The 26,447-nt window shown below is 40.2% G+C and overlaps 1 protein-coding gene across 1 annotated transcript in view; it reads right to left on the bottom strand.

Annotated features, from left to right (window-relative positions):
- Positions 1-26,447, bottom strand: part of FMN2 (formin 2) — a 207,608-nt gene that overhangs the window by 127,243 nt on the left and 53,918 nt on the right. Inside the window, exons 5-6 of the mRNA XM_056853283.1 lie at positions 20,644-22,214; positions 16,689-16,833 (exon numbers count right to left, since the gene is read on the bottom strand). Of these exons, the coding sequence (XP_056709261.1) occupies positions 16,689-16,833; positions 20,644-22,214 (1,716 nt within the window). The remainder of the gene's footprint in view (positions 1-16,688; positions 16,834-20,643; positions 22,215-26,447) is intronic.

Below are 26,447 nucleotides of genomic sequence, written 5' to 3'. Positions count from 1 at the left end.
ACCTCCAGGTACTAGCTGGAGATCTCCTGCTATTACAACTGATCTCCAGCCAACAGAAATCAGTTCACCTGGAGAAAATGGCTACTTTGGCAATTCGACTCCATGGCATTGAAGTCCCTCTCCTCCCCAAACCCCGCCCTCCTCAAGCTCTGTCCCCAAAACTTCCCACCAGTGTCGAAGAGGAACCAGGCAACCCTAACCACTTGTCTATCTACAGATAACATCGTCTGTTTTAAGTTGAACTAGAAAGAAGTTAACTCAGATGTAACTTCTTTACATTTCATTTGTTACATGAAATTTGTTTGTATATTCATATTAGGGGACACATATGGAAACCATGTAGGGCTATAAATGGATCAATTATGAAGTCATGAACATCAAACTCTATGAATATTTCTAGTGCCTACAGAGGTCCGTAGAACAGATTAACAAGGAACTCACAGTAATTGCCACTATTTGCCCACTGGCATACACAAAGTTAAATGCTCACCACAATCAAAACATGCTGAATGGGTACTCTGGTTTCATATTTCCTCCAGCACAGTGGCTGTAACAATACACAGCTAATTCACAAAATATGAATATTAGCATAAAGGCCGCAAGCAGTTCTCACAATTAGAAATATAATAAAGCCATTAACTGCAGCATATGAGCCTACAGGCTGCAGACTAGTGACGCCATTAAACAGAGAAACTACAAAAGTGTGCTAATCAAATCTCTACAAGATCAAACCATCTCAGACACAATACAAATCCATTTTAATTTAGAATCTGGATCTGTGCTTTAAACACAACTTTTTAAAAACATAAAGGAAGCTAAAGATATTATCAGCCTGCTAACATCTATGACCAAGTTTCTAACTGTTGCTGTTGATCAGTAAACAAACGACATGCCAAATTTGTTCCTGTAAAGATATCGAAGCTAAAAGAGTCCGAGGGTTAGTGAAAGGTAATGCAATGCAGATGTTAGACAATTAAATGCTCAAAAAAATTGAATATCTCTTTCCCCAAAAATAATGTCTTGCTCATGCAGAATTTGTTTTCCAATAAGTTCTGCTTTTCTGGAACAAATTGAAATGCGGATATTAACAGACATCATCTCAAAAGGACATCATCGCAAGGTTGTTACTCATGATAACTAGTCAAATTACTAGTTGACACCAGTTCTCATAAACTGAGTAAGAAATTTGCAACAAAACTATACTATCTTCATTATTAGCCAAGATATGTAAATTTGTATACTTAATAGAGTTGCCAACCTCCAGGTAGTAGCAGGAGATCTCCTGCTATTACAACTGATCTCCAGCCGATAGAGATCAGTTCCCCTGGAGAAAATGGCTGCTTTGGCAATTGGACTATAGCATTGAAATCCTTCCCCTCCCCAAACCCTGCCCTCCTCAGGCTGCACCCCAAAAACCTCCTGCCGGTGGCGAAGAGGGACCTGGACACCCTAATACTTAAGCATGCAAAACCAGGGCCACCAGTATGAGTAGGGCTGTCAGGTCCCTCTTCGCCACCGGCGGGAGGTTTTTGGGGTGCAGCCTAAGGAGGGTGGGGTTTGGGGAGGGGAGGGACTTCAATGCCATAGAGTCCAATTGCCAAAGCGGCCATTTTCTCCAGGTGAATTGATCCAAATCAGCTGGAAATCGGTTGTAATAGCGGGAGAACTCCAGCTAGTACCTGGAGGTTGGCAACCCTACAAGAGGTCCTAGTATTTTCCATGCCATAAATCAGAAATCCAGAACACAGAAAACTAATTCAGATCTATCACCTAGATCTGCTCAAGCAAATGTATCCATATGCCTAAAAGGAATCTAAATGAAATATAAAAGGAATCTAAATGAAATATAAAAATTTAAAAATATATAATTTCCCTATTAATCTACAAGAGCTTCTTACACTTTCTTGGCCATGGAGCCCTTCCAGGGTCTTGAATTAGATGGAGTCCTAAAGTATCATGGTTTTTAATTCAATAGGTATCTTATTAGACATAGCTTTGGAATTCTATTTTTATTTTCTGTGTATTTCTTAGAAATTCTCCCTCCTCCATGAAAAATAGTAACAAAATAACAGTGTCATCATAGCTACATATCTCCCCCCCCTTAATTTTAAAGGAAGAATGCTTCTCCCCACCCTTCGCAATCCCATTTAACATCATGAATGATAATGGAAAGCTGGACCCTTATACTAGGAACAAACTTGATGCAGCACTTCTTGTTTTTGTTGAGGCATAAAAATGAACATCTAATCCACACAACATTTCACAAAATGCAGGTAGGGCTTTTGATTCGGTTCATCCAAACTGAAAAAATAGCCGAATTTTCCGTAACTCGGCTGTTTTCAGTTCAGATGGAACCGAACTGAAAAAAGGCGGGAAAACGACGCCCCGAATTCAGCAAATTCAGGGTGATCGCCGAATAAATACGGCAGGTTCGGCGTTCCTGCCTTTTTTCATTCGTCCCCCTGCGCGCCTTCACGGGGCTTCCCTGAAGGCACGTGGGGGGGCTCTTTAAACAGATCTGCGCCTCCCAGCTGGAAGGTACAGATCTGTTCCCCCCCCCCCGCGCGCGCCTTCATGGGGCTTCCATGAAGGCGCGTGGGGGGCTCGGCCGAATTTCCCCCCGAACTTCGGATCTCGCGCCAAATTTCGCGGATTCGAAGCGGGGGAGTTCGGACTTTGGCACGTCCCGAATTTAAAAGGGCCGAATTTTGCCAAAGGCAAACTTTAACGGGTTTTTTTCAACAGCCCTAGCAGGTACTCATGAATCATGTTGCTCCCAAAATTAGCGGAAGTATGTTGAAATTTTGTTTGAGCTGGGAATCAGACAACATCATGTCTTTTCCATCAAATACAAGTGCACTAAATACAAACACATCCCTTTTGTGCCAGTTCAGCATCATACCTGGACCATAGTTAAAGAAAAAAACAACCTAAATATAAAACATTCCTTTTTTTTTTACTTTTTTTATTGTTTTTATAATAAAACATAGACAAAAAGAAAAAAAATTAACAATACATTCATAAAAAAAAAAAAAGAAATACATTTTCAGCGCACAACTTATCCACTAATACAATATATAGTACATTAGGTTCCATTGTGCCCTGATTCCAAATCCCAACCACCCACCACAGTGCCCTTCACCAATGGACTTCCGATGGAGTGTTATGACCTTACCAAATAAAATATTTATAATTATAATATTTAAAATCATATTATACTATAGTTCGTTAACTATACTTTTAAAATCCGTTTTTGCCACTTTATCCCAATATGCGGTAGCCTTTGACCAAGTACATTTAAATTCCTCCATGTCTTTACCATGTAAAGAAGCTGTAATTTTGGCCAACCGCATATACAACCATAGTTTTTCTCTCCATTCTTTAATTGAAGGTTTATTTGCTTGCTTCCATTTTTTTGCAATTATAAGTCTTGCTGCAGCAAAACTATATTGACATATGACTGTATCACCTTTATCTAAATCTTTATTTGAAATACCCAGTAAGCAAAAGGCGGGGTCTCTCTTAAGTGTTACCTTAATCAAATTATTAGTTTCATTCAAAACTAATCTCCAAAACCTCCTTATTTTTTTACAAAACCACCAAACATGCATATATGTACCTATTTCTGTACCGCATTCCCAACATAAAGCTTCATCTTCTTTCTTCATTTTACTTAACAATACTGGAGTTATATGCCATCTATAGAACATTTTATACAGGTTCTCTCTTATTTCATTTGAGATGGTAAACTTAAATTCCTTTTTCCATAAATTTTCCCAAATATCCAAATCTATATTATAACCTAACTCTCTCATCCACTTCAACATCGTCGGTTTAATCCTTTCTTGTTCTAAATTTATTTCTATAAGTAATTTATATACCCTCCCTATCAATCCTTTATTACCCTTAGAGAGTATAATCTCAAATTCCAATTTAGTTTGATTAAAACCCAGTTTATTATCTTTATTAAAAACATCTCTTAGTTTATAATACATAAACCAGTCTTTAATCTGCAGTTCTTCTTTTGATTTCAATACCCATGTACCTTCTCTATATTCTAACATTTCTCTATAATTATTACCGTCCAAATTTAAGTGTTTACCCCTTCGCAAAAATGCTTCTACCGGATTAATCCAGCCGGGGGTTTTGCTTTCAAAAACATCCTTATATTTATTCCATATTTTTAATAAATTTTTTCTGATAATATGAGAGTTAAATTCTTTGTTTACTTTCTCCTTTCCATACCACAAGTAAGCATGCCACCCAAATCTCAACTTAAATCCTTCTAATTCTAATAATTTTGGGTTCTCTAAAAGAATCCAATATTTGATCCAGGTGAAGCATGCTGCTTGATAATACATCTTCAAATCTGGTAAACCAAGTCCTCCTGTGTGCTTCAATTCAATTAAATTATTATATGCAATCCTGTGTCTTTCTTTACCCCAAAGAAATCTCATAATATCTTTTTTCCAAACATCAAATATCTGTACACCCTTAACTATTGGGAGGTTTTGGAACAAAAAAAGCATTTTAGGTAATATCATCATTTTAACTACTGAAATTCTTCCCCACAGTGATAATGGCAGTTTTTCCCAACTCATCAAATCTTTTTTTATCTGTTGCCATTGGTTCACATAATTATCTTGAAATAGATTAAGATTGTTATTTGATATCCATATACCTAAATATTTAACTTTGTTTTCAATATTAAACCCCGTCTTTTTTATTAATATTTGTTGTTGTGAAAGAGTCATATTCTTAGTTAAGATCTTAGTTTTGGTTTTGTTAATTTTAAAACCTGAAAGCTTTCCATAAAGCTCCAAAATTTTATTCCATCTGTCAATTTGTTCAATCGGATCAGTCAAAAAACAAACTAAATCATCAGCATATGCTTTAAGCTTATAGTGATTTTTACCTAATCGTACACCAACTACTTCATCATTTATTCTAAAATTATACAATAAAAGTTCTAATACTAAAATAAACAATAAAGGGGAAAGAGGACATCCCTGTCTCGTTCCCCTTTGTATTTCAATATTTGGCGATAATGACCCATTTATAATCAGATTGGCAGTTTGTTGTGTATATATTCCTTTTATAGCTGTTTTAAAATTCATACCAAAATCCATAAAATCTAATATCTTAAACATAAACTGCCAATTAACATTGTCAAAAGCTTTTTCAGCATCCAAAAAAATCAAAGCTATTGGTATTGTATCTTGTTCTACATATTCTAAAAGATCAATTACCACCCTCACATTTTGGCTCATCAATCTCCCAGGTAAAAAACCAGCTTGGTCTTCATGTATTACTTGATTTAATACTCTTTTTAATCTAGCAGCTAATATTGCAACAAATAATTTGTAATCAGCATTTAGTAATGAAATTGGCCTAAAATTTTTAACTTCCAATATATCAGAATTTACTTTTGGTATTAATGTTATATTAGCTTGTTTCCAAGTTTGAGGGATAATTCCTTTTTTCAACGTTAAATTCATTACCTCCAGTAAATAAGGGATTAACTGATCTTTAAATGTTTTATAATAAAATGCATTAAATCCGTCTGGGCCGGGAGATTTATTTAATTTACTTTTTTTTATTACTTCTTCCAACTCCTCTTTAGTTATTAAAGAGTCCAGCATATCTTTATTTTCCTGTGTTATTTTTCCCCAGTCCCCTTTGCTAAGATACTTATCCATTTCTACTTCTGAGACTACATTTTTCCTATACAAATTTGTATAGAATTCTACAAATGTTTCTAATATCTCCTCTTTTTTTCTTGTAATCTTACCATTCTTTTTAATTTGGGTTATTGGTATCTTTTTTTCTTTCTGTTTAAGTTGCCAAGCTAACATTTTACCCGGTTTATTTGCATGTTCGAAAAACCTTTGTTTATTATACATAAGTTTATTTTCAATTTCTTCTGTAATTAAAAATTCATATTGTTGTTGCCAATTTATAATCTTCACTTGTAATTCCTGCTTAGCTGCTTTATCCTGCATCCTGCTTAAATATCTTTCAGCTATTCTTATTTCATCTAATATATGTTTTCTCTTTTTCTCCCTTTCCCTATACCACCTTGTATTTTGTTGGATTAACAATCCCCTAATTACTGCTTTGCTAGCATCCCACACTATATCTTCCCGGGTACCCTTATCTGTATTTTCTTTGAAATAATTTTGTATATCCGTCTTCAATTTGGTAACTATTTTAGTATTTTTTAAAAGAAAATCATTAATTCTCCAGGGTTTGTATCCTCTATCTCCCATATGAATTTTAACTGAGATCGCATTATGATCAGACAAAACCCTAGGTAAAATCTCTGAATCTTCTGATTTCTCTATTAGGCCTTTCGATAGCCACAACATGTCTATCCTAGAATATGTAAGTTGTCTTTGGGAGAAAAAAGTGTATCCTTTCTTATTACCATGTGCCAGCCTCCAGACATCAAACATATTCCATTGGTCAGTTAGGGCTTCAAAGACCCCTGCTAGTTTTCCTTCATTAGTTGCTTTCTTCTTCTTTCCGGATCTATCTATCTTAGGTACATTAACGCCATTAAAATCCCCCATCCATATCATTTTTTCCGTGGCATATTCAGATAATAATATTGCTAATTTGTCATAAAAAACTTTTTGGTTTATATTAGGTGCATATATTCCCACGAGCATTAACTTCTGGTAACCACATGTTATTTCAACTATCAAAACTCTTCCCTCAACATCTTGGAAAACAACTTTTGGTTCCAATGAGATAGGTATATACATAGCTATTCCATTAATTTTTTTACTATTGTTACATGCCGTGAAAAGTATACCCAACCTTAAATGTTCCAACCTAAATATGTCCTTTGGTAGTATATGAGTTTCCTGTAAACAAATAATATTAACATTACTTTTTTGTAGCTGGTGAAATATTTTCCTCCTTTTATTAGGAGAATTCAATCCGTTAACATTCCAAGATAACACCTGTAACATATCAAAAATCAATTAGATCCCTTACTCTTCCATACACAACATAAACAACCATGTTTCTTATTGCCCCCCTCCCCCCCATTCTATTCTTTAGTCTTCAGCTTCTTCATTTGGAGAGTCTTCTGGAGAGACTGTTGGCAAATCTCCCCCACCAGATGCCTCAGATGCCTTTTCTTCCTCTGTAGATTCTCTGATTGGAACTTGTTTAAGAAATTTAGTAGGTTTCACCAATTCTGCATCGTATCTTCTTAAGAACTGCTCAGCCTTATCCACTTCTGTATACTTGAACCTTTTTGTTTTAAAAATGAAGGAGATACCCTGAGGGTATTCCCATCTGAATTGGATTCCATTGAGCCTTAAACATTGAACAATCTCCATAAAATCTTTCCTTTTCCTCAACAGTCTTGCTGGTATTTCCTTCATCAACCTCAGAGGCTCATCATCAACTTTTAATGGTGTCTTGTAATGAGTATTAAGTATCAAATCCCGATGAGTCTTTGAAAATAATTGAAGCAGGCAATCCCTTGGTACTTTGTTTCTGGTTGCATATGCAGAATTCACTCTGTAAGCTGTCACAATCATCCCTGTAGTAACTTCTTCAGATTCTTGTAAAAAATCTGCCAAAAGAACTGCCAACTATCCACTTAAGTCCCGATTTTCAACTTTTTCTTTTAATCCACGTATGCGTAACGAAGTTTCTTTTATCTTAAGCTCTATCATTGCTATCTGGTCTTGTTGTTTCTCATTTCTGTCAGATGAGGATGCAATTGCCATCTCAAGGGTGTCCACTTTCTTCTTAGTTTCTTTTAGTTCCTGTGTATTTTTCTTTAGCTTGGTTTCAACCCTATCTTGCCTGATGGTCAGAGATGAGATTGTATCCTGCAGAGTAGCTATTGCAGCAGAATTTTGGGATGTAGTAACTGTATTCTGAGATAACTCCTGCTTCATTTCAACAACATCTTGATGAGTCTTGGTTAAAAGTTCAAAAACAGAGGTCAGTGTTACTTCAGGCTTTGCTTTTGGAGTCATCTTGGAGGTAACCGATACTGGTGCACCTGGAGAGGTTGTCTGTTTAGTTACAATCTGAGTCACAGAAGGCCTTCTCTGAGGAAGTGGTACCACCAGCTTTGTATCCTTAAGAATGTCCTTAGTATGTTTCTCTTTTTCTCCCATTTGCAAGCTGTGCAAGCTGAAGACAAAACAGCTAGTAATTGTAATCCAATAAAGGGGAGGAGAGTGGGGGGGGGGGCAGAGCTGTCTTTTAAAACATTATACAAAAATTATTTCAGATGAAAGAATCCAGTTCAGAGAAAGCAATCACTATGACATCTCAAATGACTTTATTCCATGTCACTTGATTGTTCTCCAACTCCTTTCTTTTATTTCCAAGTTCTTGCTTAATAAAGAAAACTTTTTGCAGTGCGTCACTCAACTGGCAAAAAGCCAAAAGTTCCAACACAGAGCGTAACGGGACTATAGATAGTTCTGAGTTCTGTCTTTAACAAACAATACTGCCACACACCCCAAGTTGATATTTTAGTTTAAAAAAAAAAATCCTTGTTCCAAGTTTAAAATAAATCGGATCCCACCTCGCTTTCTTCTTGCTGTGCCTTTAAGATGGCGTCGGCTATGAAGCAGAATCCCGTCCGGGCGACCGCCGCCGATTCCATGGCGGCTCTCGCTCCTTTGACGGGTCCGCCACCGGCACCCGATTCAGCTTCCCCTCTTGCACCGAGGGGAGCCACTTGCCGGATCTTCCAAGGGCTGGATGATCGCCCTGCGGCAGCGAGGCAGCAAGAGCGCGGCTCCGCGCTTGTGGCGGGGGGGGGCCGTCCGACCCGGAAGTGAATATAAAACATTCCTAACATACATACATGCATACATACATACATACATACATACATACATGACACATCCAATTCTAGTCTGGTATTCCATTTTGTGTCAGGAGCCCCGTGGCGCAGAGTGGTAAGCTGCAGTACTGCAGTCCAAGCTCTGCTCACGACCTGAGTTCAATCCCGACGGAAGTCGGTTTCAGATAACTGGCTCAAGGTTGACTCAGCCTTCCATCCTTCCGAGGTCAGTAAAATGAGTACCCAGCTCGCTGGGGGTAAAGGGAAGATGACTGGGGAAGGCACTGGCAAACCACCCCGTAAACAAAGTCTGCCAAGTAAACGTCGGGATGTGACGTCACCCCAGGGGTCAGGAATGACCCGGTGCTTGCACAGGGGACCTTTACCTTTACCTTTTTTATTCCATTTTGTAAACCACAGTCTTCAGACTGACTGCAACCTTTCATTTTCTTTTGAACATTAAAATACCAGAGTTCTATGACTGGATGAAACAAATGTCATTTAATGTTTTGTTTTATAGAACTAATCCCCTATTAATATACAGCAGTGCTGGGTAATTCTCCATTGTATGACAATGGATGAAAAATTTCTCAGATTGTTTAGATTCATGTACACAGAAACAAGTAAAAATAAGCATCGTGTTCTCCAACAAGAGACAGAACAATAGGTTTAAACATTTATCTAATTACAAACAATAATAGAATCCTCCGTTTTTCAAAAGTGCCAAGGGCAAATGAAGGAATGTTTAAAATTCTCTGCTTTTAAACTGCAGCACTGGGCAGTGCCCCCCCCTTTCCGGAGCACCTCATTTTGACTCCATTTAGCTTATTATTCCATGGAACAAACAGCCTTTTATTTCTTGACAGAACAAGGACATAGATTTCGAAAGAAAGAGAAGCCGTCTTTCAAGTGGAGTTTTAAAGGCCTTGCTCAATGGTCTAGCATGCCAACAGAGAGAACACAAACCAGGGACCATCCATTGTGCTGGCATGAGGATGGAGTTAATTGCTAACCTTGTTACATGTATTCCATGTAAGCCAGCTTGGAAATAAATGGCTAAAATTCAGGATACGAATATTTAAATAATTAAAAGCAACAGAGGCGGCACAAAGCCAGAAGTCAGGGGCTCTGATACATGTACAGACCTCTTTAGATACTAGCACAACCAGGTTACACTGTCAAAGTGATTTAAAGATATTAAAGACTATTTCCATTACAGTTTATATAAACATCAGTATCTGCTACAACATTATGGAAGTTGATGGTATTTAGCGCTGGTTAAAATCTGAGGTATGAATGAATCAAATATTATTCTTACTAATTAATACGATGAACATCAATAGCCCTGATACAGTAAAGGTCAGGTAAGTATGTGGAAATGCTGCTGCCTTTATGAGTTCTAGGGCTGGGTCTCCACTTGCAGCTTTATGTGGGTAAATAGGGCCAACGGTGACAGTATCAATCATTTAAGCAACAACAATGCACAGCCAGCAGAAGTTTCAACGTACAGAAAAATGATTAATCAGAACAAGGCCAATATAAAAAAGCAGGGGACCTACAAGGACTTGTGGGAGGCATGTCATTTTCTTCTCTCCACTATTTCATTTTTCCCTTCTCTGAAAGCTCTCATAGTGTCTCCCCTTTTCCAGGAGCGCAGGAGTGGGGGAATCACTCTCCCCTTCCTGCTTCCGCCCATTGACCATCAGCTGGTCAGTGGGTAGTCCAGTTGATTGGCAGGCAATTGCCAGCCACAACCAGGCAGTTGGGAACCCTAATGAGGGAGTTTGAAGTTCTGATCACCTCTTCACATAGTCCAACGACTTAAAAAAACTACTCCTTAAGATCTGCCAAACATTTTGAGCAGCATTCAATACTATGCAAAGGACTACAGTGAGAAAAGCCCCTACTCTGACCCTAAAAGGTAAAGGTAAAGGTCCCCTGTGCAAGCACCAGGTCATTCCTGACCCATGGGGTGATGTCACATCCCGACGTTTACTAGGCAGAATTTTGTTTTGCGGGGTGGTTTGCCAGTGCCTTCCCCAGTCATCTTCCCTTTACCCCCAACAAGCTTGGTACACATTTTACCGACCTCAGAAGGATGGAAGGCTAAGTCAACCTTGAGCCGGCTACCTGAAACCAACCTCTGTTGGGATCGAACTCAGGTCATGAGCAGAGCTTGGACTGCAGTACTGCAGCTTACCACTCTGCTCCACGGGGCTCTTCCTCTGACCCTACCCATATGAAAATGTGCTTTAGCTCTTTTTATCACAGCATTATATATAAAAATTTAATAATAATAGGCATCATCTCCCAAGACTATACCATCATGGTCTTAAAGAAGAGCTTGGAGGAACATGTGTCATTAGGGAGAAAAGTATGACTAGATGTTAAACATTCTAATTAAACAATCGATCAAGTAAGGCATTCTTCTTTATATCCATTGTGCTCTTAATATTTTTTCCCATCACTACATCCATAAATCATGCTTGTTTGACTCTAAAACAGTTCCCAAACAAACAGTTGTGACACATTGGCTGACTATAATTTCAACATCAGCATTGTTTATGGAGCAACCATACAAATATTATATTATTAAATTATTGGAATTAACCAGTGTCCTTTTACTCAACATATATTTCTGTTGGGTCTCTAAATGCCATAAAGCCTGGAGGTATTAGCTAGCCAAAGATAAAACAGATAATACTTGTGTGAACTTTATTACTTTCATGATTGAAATAGAAGTCAGCTTGATTTTCAGATTACAGGCGCCGTTACAAGACAAATGGTCAAACTTTTTAAACTTACAAAAGTGGAGTTATTCAATATACGGCCTGTGCAATGTTGATTTTGGTCCATAAATTGAGTTTCTTGTGGTCAACATAGATTCTCAACCAGACATTACATTCAATTTTTATGATTAGTATTTGGGCTTATTTTAGCTTAGCAAAATATGCTTTTATATATAATTGTTATAACCCCTAAACCACATCAATATGGCAGTTATCTCATTCAGGTTGATTATGTAGTCCTGTACGTGTCCCCTGTTCTTCCTTCGCTTGAAAGGTAGCCAGCTTCAAATACTTGTCTTCTAATATCAGCTAAAAATAATACAAACCTTTAACAGCTCTAATATTCAGTTTAAGAGGACTTTAAAGGGAAGGTACTCTTTATTACTTCAGTAGTATTACTTTTCTCTATTAATTTCTCAATCTGTTCATTCAAAGAGCTTAATCTGAACAAAAATAGATTAGAACACACTATTATGCCTATTCAATGGCACACTATTATGTCTATTCAGTGGCAATGATGGCCTCGGAGTACTTATTTTTCTGACACCATTTTATCTGCAAATAGCTAGACCTTGATTTGTTCTAGAGTGTGAGTGGGTTTAAAGTAGGGTTGCCAGGTCCCTCTTCACCACCTGTGGGAGGTTTTTGGGGCAGAGCTTGAGCAGGACGGGGTTTGGAGAGAGGAGGGAGTCCAATTGCCAAAGCGGCCATTTTCTCCAGGTAAACTGATCTCTATCGGCTGGAGATCAGTTGTAATAGCAGGAAATCTCCAGCTACAACCTGAAGGTTGGAGAAAACAAAGGCTTAGTGCTGTAGAAGTATTGGAGAACCAAAACAGCACAGAAACAATATATGCAATGCTTAATTTTATAAGTGAATAAAGTGCAAAAGTGACAATAAATATATACAATATAATACAACAAGATACAGGTAAGTAATATATCTCAATCCAGCATATTCAGGACTTGGAAACCTCTCAAGTCCATTCAGATGTAAGTCTGAATGGACTTAAGCTACATGTATTCAGATACATGTAGCTGACGAAACCATATGCGAAACGTGATTGATTATGATCTAGACAACACGTCCTGTCATCCTTCTTTGTGGCTGTTGCTTGACTTCCAGCATACTGAAATATCTGTCATCCTTCATTGTGGCTGTTTGCTTGACTTTTAACATACTGAAATATAGTCTGAAAAGACATACAACTGATTCCCACAAAGGAAATATTCTTCCTATATAACTACTGGACATATTGGACTTACATCTGAATGGACTTGAGAGGTTTCCAAGTCCTGAATATGCTGGATTGAGATATATTACTTACCTGTATCTTGTTGTATTATATTGTATATATTTATTGTCACTTTTGCACTTTATTCACTTATAAAATTAAGCATTGCATATATTGTTTCTGTGCTGTTTTGGTTCTCCACTACCTGAAGGTTGGCAACCCCAGTTTAAAGTTAGTCTGATAATGTATTCTTAGAAAATTTGAGTCACTGTGACAATTTTGTTTGGCACTTTGCAAACGAAATGACTCAAATCCATCTTGACCTTAGCTATGCCATTATAGAAATGCAATCCCAGGAGGCTCTTGGAATTCAGTCAGGTTATAGTTCCTTGGACAAAGTTCAGTTATTGTAGTGCAAGGATATTGTCAAATGGCTTGGCAAGGTATAGCTTATCACCTTGGATCTCAACCCTTGCTCTCTGTGGATTGTAACAACTTGTCCAGAGGGTGTGTGAAGATGTGGTCAGATGGATCCAGGAGGTGGTCCCTCCTTGAAAGAGGGAGTGGTGCCAACTGTGTTAAATGCAGGGTTCTTCCATGTCCTTTACCCTCCTAAGGCCATTGGAAACATACTCAAATGTGCAAAAAGCTAAATATCAGCAGCAGAATCATGTATGCAGTCCAAGTCAAGCACAACTGCATATATTATACAGTTTATTGTGACTGCAGAATTTTGACTTCCCAAATACCTAATATGGATCCATTTAGTTCAGAAACCTTTATACCACATAAGGCAACTCTGGTTGATGTTTTCTCCCAAGGTCCGCCACATTAAAAAAAAAATTCTAACATTTACAAAGAACAGCATATGTGTTCACTTATTAATTTAATTGCATGCATAACATTACAAGTACAACTAGTCTTATTACAATTACATTGCTGCATCTTAACTGTATTATAATACGAGTAGGAATATCTTTAGTTATTTTTCCTCCAAATTTGAAAAGATCTGTTGCCAGTCACAGTAGATACTACTTGCTTAAACGAGCCAATGATCTGTCACTAACTATTCATATACTGAGTTGAATGTTTGTTTTGCTGAAAACAAGTCCTCCTTAAGACTTTTACAGGCATCCAGCTCTACTTTTAAAAATATATTACTTTGAACTAATATAACCAAATGGTTGCCATTGCAAGCAAAACAAACATTGCCAGTCATTACAAACCATATCCACTAATGTTTCAACCATAACTACTGTCTTCCCATTTAACCACCATCTGCCAAATCCAATTTAATAGCCATTATAACCTACAAGAACCATTATTTTATTGTTTGCAGAGCCTTGCATGGCTAAATCTTGGGATATGTGAACAAACACATTTCACAGAGCAGACATACCCATTAATTTTAACATAGAACTACCCTATTGTAAGTCGTCTGGCAGGATACTCAGCAGAAGACAACAGCATTTCTTCCCCAAAACCATGAAGCTATTTAGTATGGTGAATTTAAGAAAACATGGAAAGTAACATTGCATTCAGTATAAAATTATACTGTGCCAGTATTGTAGAAGTTCAAAGCAATATTCATCTGTAGGTTTGCCACACCTGGATTGGGAAATACCTGGAGATTTTTGGGGCGGAGCCTGAGGAGGGCGGGGTTTCGGGAAGGGAGGGACATCAATGCCACAGAGTCCAATTGCCAAAGTGGCCATTTTCTCCAGGGGAATTGATCTATATCGCCTGGAGATCAGTTGTAATAGTGGCCAACGCAGATAATGTTAATAACAGCCAGTGTTGGTCCCTGAAGAAGGCGTTAAATCGCTGAAACAGAAAGATCACCGGGGTTCTGTTGAGAACAACTGCACTACTGAATTGCTACTCTCAAGAAGCATATCTGTGGAAGAAAGGGAGGTTGGCACCCCCTTTCATGGACTTACCGTACCTATAATACTATTATTTGTTTGTAACAAGGCATAGTCCTCTCTTTGGTGTTACTTTTAAGGCAATAATTAACAACACATGTTTTTGCCTACATACTATCAGTGGTGGATATGTTATTAAATACCACTACTTTATAATCATTGTGTCTAGCTTGTGAAGTGCTGTTTCTAGTTTGCTGAGTATCCTACAGCACACTAACCTTTGTTTACCACACCACCTGGAGGCTGGCAACCCTATTCATCTGCTTGACACACTTATAATAGATGGAATTACGTAAAAGGGAAGGGGAGCCTGCAAAACTCGCAGGAGGGGGGAATCGTATATTCCCTCTGCTTGGGGGGAGAATCCCATCACCGCCCACGATGATCCCGGGCCCAGCGAGTGTCCCAGCCTCTGCTGCAGAGGCTGCTGTGGCTTCCCTCCCCACCCTATCACCACCTCCTTCAACCAATACTAATCATGGGGAAAACTTAAAATCATAGAATCACAGAGTTGGAATGGACCACCAGGATCATCTAGTCCAACCCACTAAACAATGCAGGACATTCACACTTCCCGCCCCCCCATCACCCCTAGTGGCCCCTACTCCATGCCCAGAAGATGGCAAAAAAATCACCTTCCAGGATCCCTGGCCAATCTGGCCTGGAGGAAAATTGCTTCCTGGCCCCAAAGTGTTGATCAGCATTACCCTGGGCATGCAAGAAAGGGCCATGAGAGCCAAACACTAACATAACCCTTCCTGCCCTCCCTCTCATGATCTGCCTAAGTTAACAGAATCAGCATTGCTGTCGAATGGCCATCTAGCCTCTGCTTAAAAACCTCCAAAGAAGGTTTGCCTCAAATTACATAGTTTACTATGTTGCTAAAATTTAGGGTCACCAACCTCCAGGTACTAGATGGACATCTCCTGCTATTACAACTGATCTCCAGCTGCTAGAGATCTGTTCAACTGGAGAAAATGGCTGCTTTGGCAATTGGATTATATGACATTGAAGTACCTCCCCTCCCCAAACCCCACCCTCCTCAAGCTCCACCCCAAAAATCTCCAGGTATTTCCCAACCGGGAGCTGGCAACCCTACTAACATTACATATTTTTACACATCACCTCATAAAATGAACCTACAGTAAATGCCTATGTCTACTGAAGCCTGAACTTGAATGTAGGCTGCTGAAAAAAGCTCTCTCTCCACCTCTGCCCCCCAAGCCTTTGATTTTATGCCCTAATTATGCAGCTGTCTACCCATTTAACTTTTCTCTTCCCCCCCCCCCCCCGGCCCTGGCAGGAGAGGGTGGGAGGATTGGGAGGGAATTGGGACCCACCAGCTTCTTCAGTAGGTTGGGTGGGGAAGGGAGGCAGAGACGTTTGTCCAAGAGGCAACAGCAGCCCCGCCATTGGTCCATTAAGAGGACAAGAAATTGTGACAAAAGCGAACCTTCATGTTCAGGGGCAGTCAGCGTTTGGGGAGGGGCTGTGGGTCAGTGGCAGAGCATCTGCTTGGCATGCAGAAGGTTCCAGGTTCAATCCCTGGCATCTCCAGTTCAAGGGACTAGGCAAGTAGGTGATGTGAAAGACCTCTGCCTGAGAGCCTGGAGAGCCGCTGCCGGTCTGAGTAGACAATACTGACTTTGATGGCCCAAGGGACTGATTCAGTATAAGGCAGCTTCATGTGTTCCTCATCATGAACATTTGCCTCTTCTTTCCTTGTCCTCGTATATACTGTCTGTTCACAATACACACCTCTACGTGCACCAGCCATATACTATTGAGGACGATCTTCACCTGTCCCTCGCTGCCTCCTTTCTTTCTGGAGGTTTAGTTAATATATTCCTACCAAGACTTGTTTGCAACAAACACACAAAAACAAAACAACAACATTGCTAGTGAGTACTCACCTGCTTGCTCTTTGTCTTTGCAATGGTGTCCGAAATGGGTTTCTTCCTCTCTTTAACAGCTGTTTTAGAAAACAGTTCTTCAAATTCATGATAATCTATGGAAGGCTCTTCAATTTTTTCCCACACAAGTGAAGCACTAGAATCTCTAAAGTTAAGCAAAAGACCTATGTAGGGCAATGTCAAACTTAATCTTTACAAAATGGTGGAATGAAGATAGATAATGAATATTAAGCTTGTGCACTGAAAAAATTGCATTCATTCTTTTCTAGTCGAAATAGTCTTCTCAAAAGAAAAAAAACACTCTGAAATATTGAACATCTCTATTTTATACACATGTAAGAGTGTACGTTGTAACTATCCTCTACAGCATCAAATATTACTGTTTACTTGAATTATGTGTGTATATGAATAAATTATAGTATCCACATCTATCCAATTAACTCAACAAGAACCACATCTGACTACTGGGTATCATGAGAGTAGCCAAGAAAGTGATCGTGGTCTGGAAAACAATTATCTGCAAGTTAAAATTAACCATAAATTTAAGCTGGACAAATGCACAGGAAGAATAAAAATAAAATAGTTCCAGAAAAGATAACATGTCTTCTAACCAGAACTACTGAAAAGAGCTCCAAATAACGCCAGAGACATTAACAAACATTAATGTCTCATGCTGTCTTTGTCTATGTCTGAAATGGATTTGCTTCAAAAAAAGTTACTGTCTCTTTCAATTTCTCAGAATTTTCATCTTTCTCTCTTGAAAAGAAGCTGTTAGTAGCATAGTCTTATTGTGTGCTTACCAGCTCTTATCTTCCCCACTTGAGAAAGAGGGATCAGGTATGGGGGAGTCTGTCAGAAGGCAAGAGAAATGGAGGAAGGGAATCATGCGCACAGTATAGGACACAGCAAAAGTTAAACACAGAACTTCATTTTGTATTGTTCAAAGTGGCTCCACTGAACTTTGTGCAAACCACTCCCAAACATACAATCACACACACAGAGAGACAGCACGGCCACACATAGGCCCCAACAACACACAGTGTCACAGGAAGAAAAGATAGTTACATAGGGTTGCCAGCTCTGGGTTGAGAAATACCTGGAGATTTGGGGGGGGGGGAGCCTGAGGAGGGTGGGGTTTGGAGAGGGGAGGGAGTCCAATTGCCAAAAGGGCCTTTTTCTCCAGGTGAACTGATCTCTATCGGCTGGAGATCAGTTGTAATAGCAGGGGATCTCCAGCTACCACCTGAAGGTTGGCAACCCTACTGTTACAAGATAGAATTATCCCTTGCACCCTCTACTTCTAAACAGTTCTCTTTGTGTCTCCTCCCCCCAACAGACCACACACATTAAGGAGTGAAGGGCCAAGGATCTACATTTGAGAGCATGTCTTTGAGGCATGCTTGTGTTCCAAACCCTGTCTTTGCAAAATGAAACACTATCTCCTGATCTGGCTTACAAGGAGTTTCAGGTAGAGTTACTAGAAAGCCTTTGCATTTCTCATATACAACATGCTCCAAATACCTCTGAAGTAGGCTAGGGGCAAGGATACTAATGGATTTAAATCCTAGAACTTTGAGCTTAGCAGGCCTTGAGTCACTATGGCTGAGTAAGAGAGTCAACCCCTAAAAAGCAGAGTTCCCATTCCACTTTTATTACTAAGTTTTATGAACTCCCAATTTTGAGACAGAGGGCTGAGGATGAAAATTTGAACACTGCCAGTGCTTCAAGCCAACCTTTGTTGCATTTAGTGTTCAAGGATTTGAGAGCATGCAATCACAACATCAGAAACATCCAACACCACGCATGCCTACACCACTCGTGTGTACTTTAGGTGAATTCCAGCAGATGCTAAGACAACAGGGGAGTGTAAGAATATACGGGCTTCTGAACATGTTTGAATCTTCCCTAAGTGGTCCTAAGCAAGTCACTCTCTCATACTGAGCTTTCCATCTATGTAAAGCAATCTTCCAACATGTAGGAATTACAGTAATTCTGTTAAACTTAGAACAGGGACTTCTGTAAGAGCTGATACATCCACACAAATTTTCTGTGGTTAGCTAAGATAATACCTAAACCAGGGGTGACAAACTCAATTGTTACTAGGGCGGGATATGACATAAATGTCACTTGATCGGGTTGGGCCATGCCTTGCCAGCCCAGATTGGGGAACTGGCTGGCTTGTGGGCTAGATAAGAGCTCTTAAGTTGCTGGATCCAGCCCTCAGGCCTTTTGTTTGACACCCCTGTCCTAAAATATAACACTCTGTTCTAACACTATCTGTTCATTCATTTAGGGAAATCTAGCTTCCTTTAGTAGATACTTCTGCCTAAAGCTTAAGCACATGCTGACATACAATCCCATTACGTGCTGCAATGTCTGTAATCATTAGAGTTTAGAATGCAAGGCTTGTTTTCAATGCCATGACCCAATCCTGGAAATTTCTTTCTACATAGCAATAGCTTCTGAGTATGCACAAAGCTCTTGGGGCAAAATTCCCCACTGACACACAATAATGATTGGATCTCCCAACATTTTCTTTAACATTAAAAAGAAGCTGTGTTGGTGGAAGACTGGATCAGGACCACAAGGCCAGGAAAGTGAGGGGTTAACTCCCCCCCCCATTTACTGATAACAGTTGGGGGAGCAATTCCTATTAACTGCAATAAGGACAAAGGCAGCTATCCATGTTATATGTAGACTGGTTCTCACCCGACTGGAATTCAAGGACAGAAAATCATCAGAGGGCAGTTCTTTCATGGAGGTTTAATGACTAGCATTTCTGATTTTTCAGATTAAGTACTGGCTCTCCCAACACACATTCCTTGCCTATATGAAGGCTGGAGGTTTCCAAACTGATCTAAGGCCTGCAGCAGAATAAGGTGAAAATGAGGCAACAGATTCCTAAGGTGGTAGAGTGTACTGTCCCACTTGAGACTACAGGTGAGGGATGACTTTTTAAAAGAAAATTCCCCACTGCATTAAAAAACGTTCCTTACTAGTGGAAAGGTAACACATCAGGGAAAGGCCTGGACTAGAACACCCCCTCCCCAGTACTAATTTTCTACTTGAAGTGCTTTTTTAACATATGGAGGAGCAATCAAAAATGGAACTGCTTCCTGGTAGTCTCCACGGGGATAGCACACTACCTCCTCAGGATCCTACCACTTCATTCTGCTACATGGGCTAGGCCAGGCCTTCGACTCCTCTGCTGTGCGCACAATTCTTCTCCCCAAGTCTGCCCTTCTGCCAGTCTCCTTCCCTATTGACAAGAGCAAGACTTTTGCATTGCAAAGTACTGTGAAAGACAAAGCCTTTCTTAATGTCACTAGGGTTGGTTCAGACATGAGGCAGCTGAATTTCCCTCGATGCAATCCTCATCCTGGTTTGGTATGTCCGTTACCCAGCATGTTGAACTAGTCACTTAACACAATATTGGACTATTTCCACCATTTTGATGAAACTCCCCCCCTCCCCCAAAGCCAGTAGAATTGGAGCAATTCTGCATAGCCACATTCACCGGAGCTTATCTCACATTAAGTCATGGAAACAGGTAAGCCAGTTGAAGATTGCAGTGGGAAGATTTGGTACTGCTGCCACGTATGTGAACTGGCTGTATGAGAGACCATCTCAACACTTTGTGATGAAGGACAGTTTTTACAAAACAATTCAGAAAATATACATATGATAAATTTATGCTTGATGCAGAGAGAAACACAGTAAGCACTGCTGTATTCAAATACATATGGGGTGGTGGGGGGGACACCTTCCTAGCATTCTCTCAGAATTGCGTACAAACTAATCATGAACGAGTATTAAACATGGTTACCCCTAGTGCCAGAAACAAACTACAGTGGGACAATTTATGGATTTTCTTCTGTTTTAATGCAGTTAATGCAACACAATTTTGTTAGAAGCGTGAAAGAAACCAACCCAACATTTCCATTGTTTGTGTTACCTTTTAGTATGCAGCTGAATTCTTGTCCAATAAAGAGGCTTCATTGGCCGAGAAGGTTCTATTGCATGTTTCCTGCTCCCTTTGTCCTGGTTCATCCCCATTACAAATAAATCAGTTGGCAAGGGAGGCTGAAGAAACCCAGAAACGTGTGGAAGGCTAGCAGTCGATGGAGGTGGCACACCCATACCAGGCAAAGGTGGGGGAGGAGGAGGAGCTCCAGCACCAGGCAAAGGTGGAGGAGGGGGTGGCAAACCCATGCCTGGCAAAGGCGGTGGAGGAGGGGGAACTCCTGCACCAGGTAAGGGTGGGGGAGGAGGGGGGACACCCATGCCTGGCAACGGTGGGGGAGGAGGGGGGACACCCATGCCTGGTAAAGGTGGGGGAGGAGGGGGAGCTCCAGCACCAGGCAAGGGTGGAGGAGGGGGTGGCAAACCCATGCCTGGCAAAGGTGGAGGTGGGGGAGGCATTCCCAGGAAAGACGGGGGAGGATGTTGTGCCTCCATGTCCGGCAAAAGTGGAGGAGGTGGTGGAACTCCCATTCCTGGTAGAGGTGGAGGCGGCGGCACTCCCATGTTTGCAAAAGGCGGGGATGTAGGAGGCATCTGCGTTCCAGGAGGAAGCGGGGAAAAGACTGGACCATCCATGCCAGGCAGCGGTGGTGCAGGAGGAATAGCTGCCCCTGGCAAAGGTGGAGGGGGTGGCACGTTTATTCCAGAAAACGATGGTGGAGGTGGGATGTCCATGGGCAAAGGAGGCGCAGGAGGGATGCCCATTTCAGGCAGAGGTGGCGGAGGTGGAGGAATACCTTCATCAGGCAATGGTGGGGCAGGAGGTGGCATTGTACAAGATGAAGACAGGGGGTGTCCTGAGGCAGGTAGGGATGGTGGTGGAGGCATTACACCTGAATCAGATGAGGTTAAAAATTGGCTACCTGCTCCAGGCAGGGAACTAGACAGTCCTTCTGTACTAGACAGTCCAATGGGGAAGCTGGAACTGGGATGAGAAGATAAGGACGGGGAATGTTCACTGCAAGTAATACTCTCAGTACTTGGAGGTGGATGGGATGATACAAATTCCTCAGAAGGTAATAAATTAGCATCTAGTCCTGAAGGCTGTGGCATAGATTGTGTTTCTTGGGCAGCATCCAACTGTACTGAAATCCGTTTTGGTGAGAGAACTAAAGATATTTCTGAGCAAAATGTGGTTTGCGGCTCAAGTGTTGGCAATGGTTGAGTTGGCCCTTGACTTGCATCCCCTTTGAGAAGTTGTGGCAGTGTGTTGGCTGAAGGCATTGTGTGTGTCAAACAATCTTCTGTTGGTGAAGTCTGCACTGATTTTGCAGTTATGGTTTTAGATAGGGTACGTGGTTCCTCTTCCGGAAGACCTGCGTCGGACAGCCCTTCAGAAGTTGGCTGCTTGTTCTCATCCCACTGAGTTCTAGAGGAAATAGGCAACTCTGCTGCTGGAAACTGTTTCTCCAACTCTGCAATTTTTGATTTCAGATCTTGTATGGTCTGCTCAAGCCGCTGAATTTCATTTGCACGCTCTTTTGATTTTATTGCAACATCCTCCTACAAAAAAGGAGAAGATAAGGTAATATGGAGAAAGAGAATATGGCATTTGCTAGTAGAGCGAGAGAGTGCGGACACAGAGTCCAAACATATCACCTGGTCAACAGTTTCTGAACATGTCAGTTAATTGTGAAAGTAAAAGCACTATGGCATACCCAATGTGAGGTACTTCATTCATTTGCTTTAAAATATCACTCGTTTGAACCAGCAACGGAGACCCAGCTACAAACAGGAAGACACAGGCAAGGCGACTCAATCAATATCTAAGTATGAAGAAGGTCACAACTTTATTTTACAGGTTCCAATAAGCATTTTAAAAATGAATGGGCAACAGGGACTCTTGCTGTATGCAAATATAATCCCATCTGTCCTGAGGGAGGAAATCCAGTTAAACAGGAAACTATGTGTGTAGCTCCTTCCACATAGGGTTGCCAGCTCCGGATTGGGAAATTTTGAGGGTGGAGCCTGAGGACGGCAGGGTTTGAAGAGGGGAGGGACTTCAGTGGCATGGTGTCCAGTTGCCAAAGTGGCCATTTTTCTCCAGGTGAACTGATCTCTGTCACCTGGTCATCAGTTGTAATAGCAGGAGATCTCCAGCCACCACTTGGAGGTTGGCAACCCTACTTCCACAGCAACCAGTCACCTGGAGCTATGGTTGACATATCCCTTAGAGGTAGCCCTCGCTATACGCCCTTAGGTATACCACAATAACATATATCAGAAAGCTGTAGTAAACCTCTTTGGCTTCCTGGAGTGTATTTATTTCTCCTCTCCTCCCTTTTTTGTACCCTAGCTATTGGCAGTCCTTCCATACATTTTTTTGTAACCTTGTTGCAACCACCACATTTACTTCTTTCTACTTCTCTATGCAATAATAAGAGCAAAAAACACTGGATTTTAAAAAAATGATATCCCTAATCAAATGTCTGTGGATTCATTACATTCCTTGCTGAAAGCCAAATCCAGTGACTCATAATGCAATCATTATTTATAGAGTAATTGCGATTTGTCTTTTGTCTTCAGTGTATTCTGGATTTCACCAAGTTTACAAGATAGTAGCTTTACACAGATTTGCAGTTGTCTGCGTCCAAATGCATTTAGGGGAAAGACTCGTGTGTGGTTCTGCTGTAAAAGCAGAACTAATTTTGATTTATTAACATACATGCGTTAGTTGTTTGAGATTCAGTTCCTGGGAGCAAATCACAGGCTATAAACAGGCCAAACTAAGTCTGCATTTACCTCTGGAGCCACTTTGGCTTGTAATTCTCCAAACTAGCCAAAGAACAACTACCCAGGGCTCCAAAGAGTACAATGGAACAAGACTAAAGGACAACTTAGTTTTATTTCTCCAATTACATTATTTTGTGCCAGTTTCTCACTCATTAAATTTCTAATTAAAATCCGTTCTTTTTTTCTTCCTCTTTAAACATGCATTTGTGGTTCGTTTTGTTCAAGGCGCCAAAGAGAAAACAAGACATAATGGCAGCCAACACTAATGCTGATGGATGGACAATAAATCATCAAGGCTTCAAAAACTAAACACTCGAAGCACATGTATTTCTGACAATCTACAGCCAGAAAGACATGAGAAATCAGGTGTTTTATTATCCCATGAATTTCCCCAGAATACAGACAGCTTCATTTAAGAAGCAGGGCATTTCCTACCAAGGATCATGAGAAAATAACCAGTTATGCTTGATCAGTGTGTTTTTATGGAGTCCCTCTTTAAGTAGAATGCACTAGAGTATACTTATGCTAGAGTACATCCCTTTCCTCTTGTACTTTCTGTGACTAGGAAACAATGGTGTATAATGGCATGGCAATAGCAATTTGATCCACTTTCACATGCTCAATTAACATTATGAGCCAATCCAGATCTAAAATTTGGGAATAAATCTTTTTTATGGAAGATTTGGACTAGGATTGCCAGGTCCCTCTTCGCAACAGGCGGGAGATTTTTGGGGTGGAGCCTGAGGAAACTGGGGTTTAGGGAGGGGAGGGACTTCAATGCAATAGAGTCCAATTGCCAAAGCAGCCATTTTCTCCAAGCGAACTTATCTCTATTGGCTGGAGATCAGTTGTACTAGCAGGAGATCTATAGCTAGTACCTGGAGGTTGGCAACACTAGCTTGGATCGATTGGGGGATTTTTACACTGGACCAATTGATAGCTGATGATGAGGAGTTTTTGTCATTTTTTGCTCTGAGTTTGAAAAAAGATTTGCCACCTTATGTAGAATGGCAGTACTTACAGTTGCAACATTTGTTGAGATCTAAATATGGCCCTGTGGCATTAAATGTCTCAGAGTCCCCTTTGCTCCTGGAAACGAATTAAATGAAGGAAGAAAACAAAACCTACAATATTGGTTTATAAATATGAAATTTCAAATAATAAATATGACATGCAGAGTCTCAGGAATGAATAGAATAAGGAGATAGATTGCCTTGTTTTGCCAAGGCGATGGGATGTGGCCTTAAAGTTTATGCCTCCTCTCTCCAAGAATGTTGAGACCTACTCAGCAAAAGTTTATGTTCAAGATATATTGGACACCACAGTGACTCTTTAGCAAAGGATTGAGTAAAGTGTCTAAATGTTGGCCTTGTAACTCACGGGACACGTCCCTTAAACAGAGGCTTTGGCAATGTCCAGTCATTCAGATTTTCTGGGAAGAACTTATTACTGATATCAATTTTGTATTAGAATGTTCACTGATATCTCTGGATGTCTATGCACTTTTAAACTATTTGCCCATCTCATGGAGGCTAACCAGTGGTCAATGAATTGGGACCCTCCGTGCCCTTACTACAGCTAAAAGACTCATATGACAACGGTGGGTAGATAAAAGCCCACCTCTGTTAAATCAGTGGATCTTAGTACTCAATCACGATTTGAATGCATGGCATACAGACAGCAATTGCACATGGACATTGATATTTGGAAACCGTTTACAGAAACTTATGTGTAGACCTGCCACCATTGTTGTTATATATTTTATTATATATATTCTTTATGCATTTTAAAAAGTTTTTTTTTCTCTGCGGGAAAGTGTTAAGTAGCTTCCCTGACATAAAGTTACATGCAGATTTTTCTTTACTCTTACACGTACAACATATTACAATTGAAGTTTTCAGCAGGGTACGCAGGCAATGATTTAGCCTATATGTCACATAGCCCTGATTTCTAGCTAACAGAGTGAACTGTTGGGAAATCAATCCAATTCTCGCTTACCCTGATCACTAGAAAGGCTTCCAAGTAAAGTGGGCTGAGCAACCGGGCTTCTGCTCTTGCGTCCCTTATGTTGCCTATGTCTGCCTCTTCCCTTCCTCCATGTCCACCTCTATCTAACCTCACTTCCTAGTTTGGCAGAAACCGCTTCTGATACCGCGGCACATCTTGTTACTGTGGAACAACATGATTACTCTTCTGGAATCATAGCCAGAAAATGATTATAAAACCACAAACTCCTAGGAATTTGTTTTGCAAACAAGGCTGTTTTCAAAGGCATCGATGTTTATAGGCTGACACTTTAAATTAATGTAAAAATGGTAAACAATGAACATTAATGAAGGGCTTTCCACATTTCATGTTGTCCCTTGCCTGCCTGCATAAAAGGCAGAGTGGGATATATAAGGCCAATAGAATCCTACTGCCCACACAATCCAAAGGCGCATTTGAGAGATAAAAGTTCCTTCACAAAAAACACCTTTTCCCCAATGGATTTTTTTCCATTCTTTTCATTTAGTAATGAAGTGCCAAAAGAGAAACCAAGGAAGTTTCTATGCAGGCGCAAACCTGAAATCAAGCTTCAAATTGTGGCTAAAGGATGTTATCCTCCATAGTTTTAAGGTTAGACATGCAATAGAAGTCTAGTCCTTATAACACTATTAGAAGCAGGCAAAGCCTGGAACTACATTTTTTTTGAAGTGGGGCAGAAGTACAAAATGATGCCCCCCTATATTATATACATATTTTAATTTATATATATATGTCTATAATCAGCAGCTCCTTTAAATGACGGAATAAATTACGTTGATATCGATGAACTGTTAATGAATAATTACACTTTTACATTATTTTATCTATTTTTAATGCTTGAATATTCCCTCAACCCCTCTGCACACATAAAAACCCAACCCAAGGAGACAGTTTTTCAGCCTAGCTTTTTCCTGGACACTTTTCAAAATACAGCACACATAATTTTGACATGGGAAACACCAAACACACCTCATGCTC

The sequence above is a fragment of the Euleptes europaea genome, chromosome 7 (genome assembly GCF_029931775.1).
Source record: "Euleptes europaea isolate rEulEur1 chromosome 7, rEulEur1.hap1, whole genome shotgun sequence".
Classification (NCBI taxonomy): domain Eukaryota; kingdom Metazoa; phylum Chordata; class Lepidosauria; order Squamata; family Sphaerodactylidae; genus Euleptes; species Euleptes europaea.
The sequence above is the reverse complement of the archived record's forward strand: the minus strand, read 5'-3'. Positions and strand labels throughout refer to the sequence as shown.